A 9,207-nucleotide genomic window follows, 5' to 3' on the forward strand; every position below is an offset into this window, starting at 1 on the left:
GCTACTACTACTGCTACTACTATTACTACTACTACTACTATTACTACTACTACTACTACTATCATTACAACTGTCATTACTACTACTACTACTACTACTACTACTACTACTACTACTACTACTACTACTATCATTACAACTGCCATTACTACTACTACTACTATTACTACTACTACTACTACTATCATTACAACTGTCATTACTACTACTACTACTACTACTACTATTACAACTGTCATTACTACTACTACTACTATTACTACTATTACTACTACTATCATTACAACTGTCATTACTACTACTAATATTACTACTACTATCATTACAACTGTCATTACTACTACTACTATTACTACTACTACTACTACTATCATTACAACTGTCATTACTACTACTACTATTACTACTACTACTACTACTATCATTACAACTGTCATTACTACTACTATTACTATTACTACTACTACTACTACTATTACTACTACTACTACTACTATCATTACAATTGTCATTACTACTACTACTACTACTATTACTACTACTACTACTATCATTACAATTGTCATTACTACTACTACTACTACTATTACTACTACTACTACTATCATTACAACTGTCATTACTACTACTTCTACTATTACTACTACTACTACTATCATTACAACTGTCATTACTACTACTACTATTACTACTACTACTACTATCATTACAACTGTCATTACTACTACTACTACTACTATTACTGCAACTACTACTACTACTATTACTACTACTACTACTACCACTATTATTACTACTACTACTAGTAGTACTACTACTACTACTACTATTACTATCATTACTACTACTACTATCATTACAACTGTCATTTCTACTACTACTACTACTACTATCATAACAACTGTCATTACTACTACTACTACTACTACTACTACTACTACTACTACTACTACTATCATTACAACTGTCATTACTACTACTTCTACTACTACTATTACTACTACTACTACTACTACTACTACTAACATTTCTACTACTACTACTATCATTACAACTGTCATTACTACTACTACTACTACTACTAGTAGTAGTACTACTACTACTACTACTACTACTACTATCATTACAACTGTCATTACTACTACTACTACTACTACTATTACTACTACTACTACTACTACTAACATTACTACTACTACTACTACTATCATTACAACTGTTATTATTACTACTACTACATTCATTACAATCTACTACCACTACTACTAGTACCACTACTACCACCACTACTACCACCACTACTACCACTACTACCACTAACACTACTACCACTACTACTACTATTACCACTACTACTACTACCACCACTACTTAAGTTACCGCCACCGCCACCGCCACCACCACCACCACTATTACTACTACCACTACTACTACCACTACTACTATAAAAGCAACAGGTACATTGACCTCTACATTGTTTGCTAGTTTGTTTATACCACATGTACTCAATTTCGTGTTAATATCCAATTAAGCATCAAGCAAGCAAACAGCTATCTGGGCTGTCTGACCTGGACAGTGGGTTAGTGGTTAATTGAGAGACACGTCGGTATAGTGGTCTTATCCCTACCCAACGAGTCGCGCTGAACTCGCTCAGTGTGGGAGCCCGTACCGAGAGGCGAACCCAGTAACCACCAGCCTTCAGTCTGATGGCTTAACTACTACACCACCGAGGCTTGACAGCTACATGTTGCAATATATATGTGTTCAGTCACAGTGGAAATACAGAAATTATATTAATATTTTTGTGAACAAGTTCATGATTCTATTATCTTCCTACCGGCCTCGGTGGCGTCGTGGCAGGCCATCGGTCTACAGGCTGGTAGGTACTGGGTTCGGATCCCAGTCGAGGCATGGGATTTTTAATCCAGATACCGACTCCAAACCCTGAGTGAGTGCTACGCAAGGCTCAATGGGTAGGTGTAAACCACTTGCACCGACCAGTGATCCATAACTGGTTCAACAAAGGCCATGGTTTGTGCTATCCTGCCTGTGGGAAGCGCAAATAAAAGATCCCTTGCTGCCTGTCGTAAAGAAGAGTAGCCTATGTGGCGACAGCGGGTTTCCTCTAAAAACAGTGTCAGAATGACCATATGTTTGACGTCCAATAGCCGATGATAAGATTAAAAATCACTGTGCTCTAGTGGCGTCGTTAAATAAAACAAACTTTACTTTTTTCTATTATCTTCCTTGTAAATTATTACGATATAATTATTGAGGTCAGAGTCGCTTCGTTGTTTTTTTTAGTTTGATGATTACTAATGCATGTAATCGTATTTGAAAAAAAGGTAATTTAAACAATTGTAGCTATAAAAAAAAAAATATGAAGTACAATGACGGTAAAATATTTAAAACAGATTGAGTAAGACACCAAATAATGGTGACACAATGTCTTGTTGTTATGTGTAAGTTTAAAGTTTAACTCCTGTTTTGTTTTTGCTGACATAAAAATCGTATTAAAAACCCCCAAAACAACAACATCAAATAGACTTTATATTCTATACGTACCGTCTGAGGAAGAATACTCCGACAAAGGCTTGTGTTCTTTCACACTTCTGCACTTGATCGCCGCCATAATCAAGGCAACTGTAACTATCGTAACGAACACTGCACCGCCGACACACAGACCGATCAGCAGGTCGGTCGACACGGGAAGCGTCGTCCCCGCGGCTGGGGGAGGTGTCTGCTGCCCGACCCCAGACAGTGTGATGACGCCAATCTTAAACTCCAGGTTTCCTATTTTCACCTATATGTAGTTGTACCATAGAGGAATAGAAAGGAAAGCTTATTGTACGACAAATTAATCGGCACATTAAAAAAGACCCCCCAACCCCAAAAAACAACAACAAACAAACCCAACTCACAACAAAAACACAACAACCCACAAACAAACAAAACAAACAAACAATAGATATTAGGGGTCGTAATTGAAACACCAATGACGTATTTAGAAGGGCAAGTCATTGTCAACAATTTGATCGATTTGTAAAGTATTCCAAACTAGAACCTTTCAAAGTTAAAGTAGCAGACCTTAGTTTCAGCCTATACAAATGGACACTAAGTTTCGTTAATCTACAAACCTGTAACGTGAACCTGGTTAAACTTAACCGGCCTCGATGGCGTCGTGGCAGGACATCGGTCTACAGGCTGGTAGGTACTGGGTTCGGATCCCAGTCGAGGCATGGGATTTTTAATCCAGATACCGACTCCAAACCGTGAGTGAGTGCTCCGCAAGGCTCAATGGGTAGGTGTAAACCACTTTCACCGACCAGTGATCCATAACTGGTTCAACAAAGGCCATGGTCTGTGCTATCCTGCCTGTGGGAAGCGCAAATAAAAGATCCCTTGCTGCTAATCGGAAGAGTAGCCCATGTAGTGGCAACAGCGGGTTTCCTCTTAGAATCTGTGTGGTCCTTAACCATATGTCTGACGCCATATAACCGTAAATAAAATTTGTTGAGTGCGTCGTTAAATAAAACATTTCTTTGTTTGGTTAAACTTACAACATAGTGAAACAAGAGTCAGAGATGTTTAAACGAGGAAATACCCTAACAAATAACCGTTATTTCTCAGAAGTACGTGCGAGTAGTAGTGGGGCCTGTATAGATGCATGACCTACTAACCTACTTTCTCGTGACCTACTGACCTACTTTCTCGTGACCTATTGACCTACTTTCTCGTGACCTACTGACCTACTTAGACCATACCACCGAGTGTATAAAAAGTAGCACCATTCTGAGCTGAACCACAAACATTGCAGCTGTTAGATAACTACATCGGATTGCGACTTCGACTTAGCATTATTTGACTGTGAGGAAGATTCACCGAGAGAGAAAAATGTAAGTATGTATTGTATTTTATAAATTTAACTACTATAGAGATGAGTAAGAATTGGTGGTAGAAAAATAAAATTTCTTCACATAATTATACGTGGTACAACAAATTTGTATTTAACGGTGCAAAGGTGATGCGTTTATTATGAAACTCAGAAATGTGCCCCTAAATATACGAAATCACATTTTAATATAAATAAAAGTTTTACCAGCGAAAAACGTACGTTATTTGGAGATTGAACATCATTTTTCGCATAAAACAGGAATGCTTTTGTCGCACTCGACACAGCTACAAAATAATTGCTGTATACTGGAGATAATGAAACGGTTAACAGACTTTACTTTCCTAATCAGCCGACGGGTCGATTTAGCTATATATGTGTCTCAGGTTATTATTGGCCAAACATCATAACACAGTTTTATTTTATTTTTGTATTTAAAGTATTGTTAGCAATGAATTTATAATCGTCATACTATGATGCGAGCAATCAAGTCCCGTTAACATTCCCATATGGTAACTTAATTACCGTGACACATTTAAAAAAGATGACAACACCAGATGTCCCGCTCCTCGTCGTGGGTACAGACTCGGCAATGGGTCCCGGCCTTTGATGGTGGACAGTATCCACGGAAGGGGTGTCTAAACCTTCATTGGATAAAGGCACTTTAAGTCAATGCGACTGACTGCCTAACACTAGATTTATCGTAACGCTCCAGAGGAACCACAATGAACGCGGAAAAGCGCTCCTCCCCTGGGTGGATAATGACATCATTGTCACCTATCGAGATGTTAACATACATACGCTAACGACAGTGGACAATACTTTTACAAATAAGTGGCGTTCTTTAGTAAAGACCATGAAATAACAGGTGCCGGAATACAGGTACACAGCTTTAACTAATTAAATATGTTTTATTGTTAAAGACCACATTTCACCATTTCACCGCACACCATTTCTCGTGACGTAAACAATGGAGCCAGCCACAATACAATTAATTTGCGTATAATCATTATGACGAGCGAAAACAGTCCTTATTCATCTACATAATATGAAGCTATATTTACCTCATAATAAGGAATTACCCTACCGTATCGTTTCGTTATGTAAATTAAATTAGAATTATTTCTACATACGTCTTGTGATTTAATGGATAGAGCGTAAACGCACGGCACGGGTGAACCGAGTTCGCCTCTCAATAGTGCAATTGTTTTTTGTTTTTTTTTATTGTTTTTTTCTTCTTATATAGATCTATAGTTGTTTGTTCTCTATTTGTTAGGTATACAAAACAAAATTTCACGAATATAGTAAGTAGGCCCGACTGAATGTGAATAACAAATTGCGGTATTGAATTTCTAACAGTCACGCGTATTAACGTGTGTGTGTGTGTGTGTGTGTGTGTGTGTGTGTGTGTGTGTGTGTGTGTGTGTGTGTGTGTGTGTGTGTGAAACATCCCCAGCCCATTGCTTTGAAGAAAGGACGCGTGACTGCAACTCAACGCTCCAACCTAACCTATGATCTTTTAACTGCATTTTAAACACAAGTATTTCCCTAGAGTACAAGCCTTTTTACAGGGCTTTTTAATTACCAAATGGGTAAATACAGTGGTCGATCTAGGATCGATCCCCGTCGGTAGCCCATTAAGCTATAGCCAACTAGTGTAGTATGTCTGGTATATCAAATGTCGTGGTATGTTCTGTCTTGTACACACAGTTCTTGCTACTATAAAGTAGCGGTAGAAATATCCAATCACAAATCTAGTCATAGAGTAAAAAAACGCAATGGTTTGGTTTTTCATTTTTTATTTTTTTTCTAAATTACAATCAAAGGTCTCTCTAGAGACAACTACACATGCAATGGACACACATTGGGTTACATCGAGAGGCCTTAAGGGCGACATGTAAATAAAATGAGTGTTCATTTCTCTTCATCATTGTCATCCTCCTCATCGTCGGTATCGTCGTCGTCTTGTTCATCCAAATATTCGCCGATCCAGGAACGATACTGATTTAATTTAGAACGAATCTGTGGTCTCACATCTCTGTCTGGATTCACAAACTGTAGAATTTTCCTGGTGTTGGGACCTTTGTCAAAGTAATGCATATATGTCAGAAAGCGAGAGTACATGTCTTTAAATAACTTCCATTGTAAAGTCTTCATATTTCTTTCGATGGCATCTTGGGACATGTTTTTTTCTTCGTAGCGTTTCCTCTTGCCTTGTAGATAGTCATGATTGATGTCGAATTCACGTTCCACCATGAGACGAATGCCTTCGTTTTCCAGGTCGGGCGACGGCTCTCCATTTCCCTCTTTGCACGTTTTCACGTGTCGCTGCAAGTTGCTTCCGTCTTTAAAGACCCGACCACACGTATCGCAAGACTGCATCCTCTTCACTTTTTTCAGATAGGGTTCTATCTCATCATCTTCTTCGTCGTCACTTTCGTAGGCGGGTATGCCTGGTAGTTTTCTCTTGAATGCGTCCCTTTGCATAATTTTAGCGTAGAGCTCTTTCTTCGACGGCGGTTGCACGTCTTCTGGGACATTCGCCGTTACGCTCGTGCTTTTATACCATTCGGACGGCCCCGTCTCTAAACCATTAGGCCGAAGACGCCAATGTTCGGGCGTGGTCGGTTTCAAGTCCACCAAGAGATGTCCGTAGGGCCTGTGGGTAGCTGCATCAAACTGATGCATGAAATGACGAGTGTTTTCTGGATACATCTGTCGTGCCAAAGTCAGAACTCGCTGCTTGTCGATGGGGTTGTTGAACAGAGCTAGATAATGGCAGTTTCTTCTCTGTGTCGGGTCCTTGCTGTGATACAGGTTCTAGTTGATAGCGATGACGGATAAGTTTCTGTGATGACTTCCTTTCGTGAACAGGTCGGTGATTCTTGGGTCTTTATTAGCCATACACACCAGGTCGTCCAACACGATGAGATTTCTGACTCTGGGATCCAAATAACGATCCTTTTCCAAATTCTCGGGTATGCCTTGAACAAATTTCACTCGAACGTTTGCCCCAATGATGTTTGTAGAGCCAGATTATGCGCTGGGGAGCAGCCTGGATTTTACCATCCCTCAACAATTTGTATACCAAAAATGTCTTTCCACACGACGTGGGTCCCGACAAGATCATGGTGAAGGGATGTAGCAATCTTAGGGGATGCTGCTGCTGCTGCTGTTGTTGTTGTGGTGGTGGTGGTAGTGGTGGTGGTTTTGGCTGCTGTGGTGGTGGTGGTGGTGGTGGCTGCTGCTGTGGTGGTGGTGGCTGATGTGGTGGTGGTGGTGACTGATGTGGTGGTGGTGGTGGCTGCTGTGGTGGCGGTGGTGGTGGTGGTGGCTGCTGCTGTGGTGGTGGTGGTGGCTGATGTGGTGGTGGTGGTGGTGGTGGTGGTGGTGGTGGTGGTGGTGGTGGTGGTGGCTGCTGCTGTGGTGGTGGTGGCTACTGATGTGGTGGTGGTGGTGGTGGCTGATGTGGTGGTGGTGGTGACTGATGTGGTGGTGGCTGCTGTGGTGGTGGTGGTGGTGGCTGCTGCTGTGGTGGTGGTGGTGGTGGTGGCTGGTGTGGTGGTGGTGGTGGTGGTGGCTGCTGCTGTGGTGGTGGTGGTGGTGGCTACTGCTGTGGTGGTGGTGGCTGATGTGGTGGTGATGGTGGTGGCTGCTGCTGTGGTGGTGGTGGTGGTGGCTGCTGCTGTGGTGGTGGTGGTGGCGGTTGCTGCCGTGGTGGTGGTGGTGGCGGTTGCTGCTGTGGTGGTGGTAGACCTTTAGCATGTTTTTGTTGAAAATGTCTTAACATGGCGTCTCTCCTCGAGAATGTGAAACCACATTCTGAACATGTGCTCTGCATGAAGACTCTAAATGAAATGACGATATCTGACCCACATAGTTCCTTTTATAGTTTATTTAGAAATGCTTCTGCAGTTTCGGGGGTTTCCAACCCGTACCACTTTGTTGTTGTTGTTGTTTCCGTTTCAGATCGGCTTTGGCTTGTTCTACCACCTGTTGTGTTGGGGAGACCATGACGATTTTGGGTGTCAGGGGCTTGTTCTGTTCCTCTTTTTCTTTTTTCCATGTGAGATCGTAGAGTTCTAGACATCGATCCACACTGTACATGATCTGACTTTGCCCACCACGTTGAATTTCGAAGTGAGGTTGAAGTTTGCCTTCTGCTTGCAGTTTATAGAAACGGGTCCACTTGTCCACGTCGGGAACATACAATTTGTACTGGTCTGACATGTTGCTCCTCTGAAGGTTCTACCTCAAATGACGAGTTTTCCTAAACTAGTTTTACTTATATGCCTTATTACGCATAAAGATATGGTACAGGAATGTTTGAATGTGTGTGATACGTATGACCAGTGCCCCCTCCTCCCAAGCACAAATCTCATCATGCAAGCTCCCCCAAAAACATCGTTAACAAAATATTACCATTTACCAGTGTCACTACCATAGGGACATGTCCAGAGACACACTCATGGACGCAGGACATAAATAAGAAAGCAAAACCTGTTATTCACGGTTTTATTCACAATATACAACATGAAAACATAGCACACAAGTGCCTGAAACATTTAATGTCTGAACATGTTGTTCACATAGGGACATCTTGGAGAGAGTCTGTAATGTTCCATCACTGGGTCGTCTGTCTTCTTCCATCGGTAGACGCGAAGTCCGCAATAGTAACAGGTGATGGCATCGTGGTCTCCCGTGTAGTAGAAACCGGCTTTGGCAAGTTCTTTTGGTTTTTGACGTAATTGTATGGGCCACCGAGCATACGTCAGCATTCGGGCATAGAAATTTCTCATTTCGGGACGATGACAGAACAAGTAACGTCTTGAATAGCAGTCATCCTCATAGTCAGGATCTGTTTCGCGACCAGTATCCGTCTGATCTGTGGGTTCATCCACGAGTTCGCCATTTTCAATTCTATCCCTAATTTTGTGTGTAGCATCCGTTTGATCCACATAATAAGTACTCTTCTTCTCATCTTGTTTGGTAGTCACTCTTTTGATTGTATGTCTTTCTAAACATTTGCAGACCAAGACGTTGTCATCGTCGCTACTGCTGCTGCTACTAACACTGCTCGAACATCCCGATGCCATTTTCTTCGTTCCAGAGAGTGCAACAAGACACAAAAAAATTAGAATCATAAAACACGTCTGCTCCCTAGGACAGTCGTAAAACAAATGACGTTTATACCACAAACCACTTTTTATAGCCAAAAAAATGTCTGTTACCACTGATGGCACTCGTTCGGGTTGCAGAAGTTACACTGTAGGAATCCCATCTGATTTTGATGGTCGTCTTGCATGGCGCAGGGC

The 9,207-nt window shown here is 41.5% G+C and overlaps 1 protein-coding gene across 1 annotated transcript in view; it reads right to left on the reverse strand.

Moving 5' to 3' along the window:
• The window catches only part of LOC121368886 (macrophage-stimulating protein receptor-like), a 41,160-nt gene that overhangs the window by 22,878 nt on the left and 9,075 nt on the right, over positions 1 to 9,207 (reverse strand). The window contains exon 8 of the mRNA XM_041493643.1: positions 2,566 to 2,803. Coding sequence (XP_041349577.1) covers positions 2,566 to 2,803 — 238 coding nt within the window. The remainder of the gene's footprint in view (positions 1 to 2,565; positions 2,804 to 9,207) is intronic.

The sequence above is a fragment of the Gigantopelta aegis genome, chromosome 3 (genome assembly GCF_016097555.1).
Source record: "Gigantopelta aegis isolate Gae_Host chromosome 3, Gae_host_genome, whole genome shotgun sequence".
Classification (NCBI taxonomy): domain Eukaryota; kingdom Metazoa; phylum Mollusca; class Gastropoda; order Neomphalida; family Peltospiridae; genus Gigantopelta; species Gigantopelta aegis.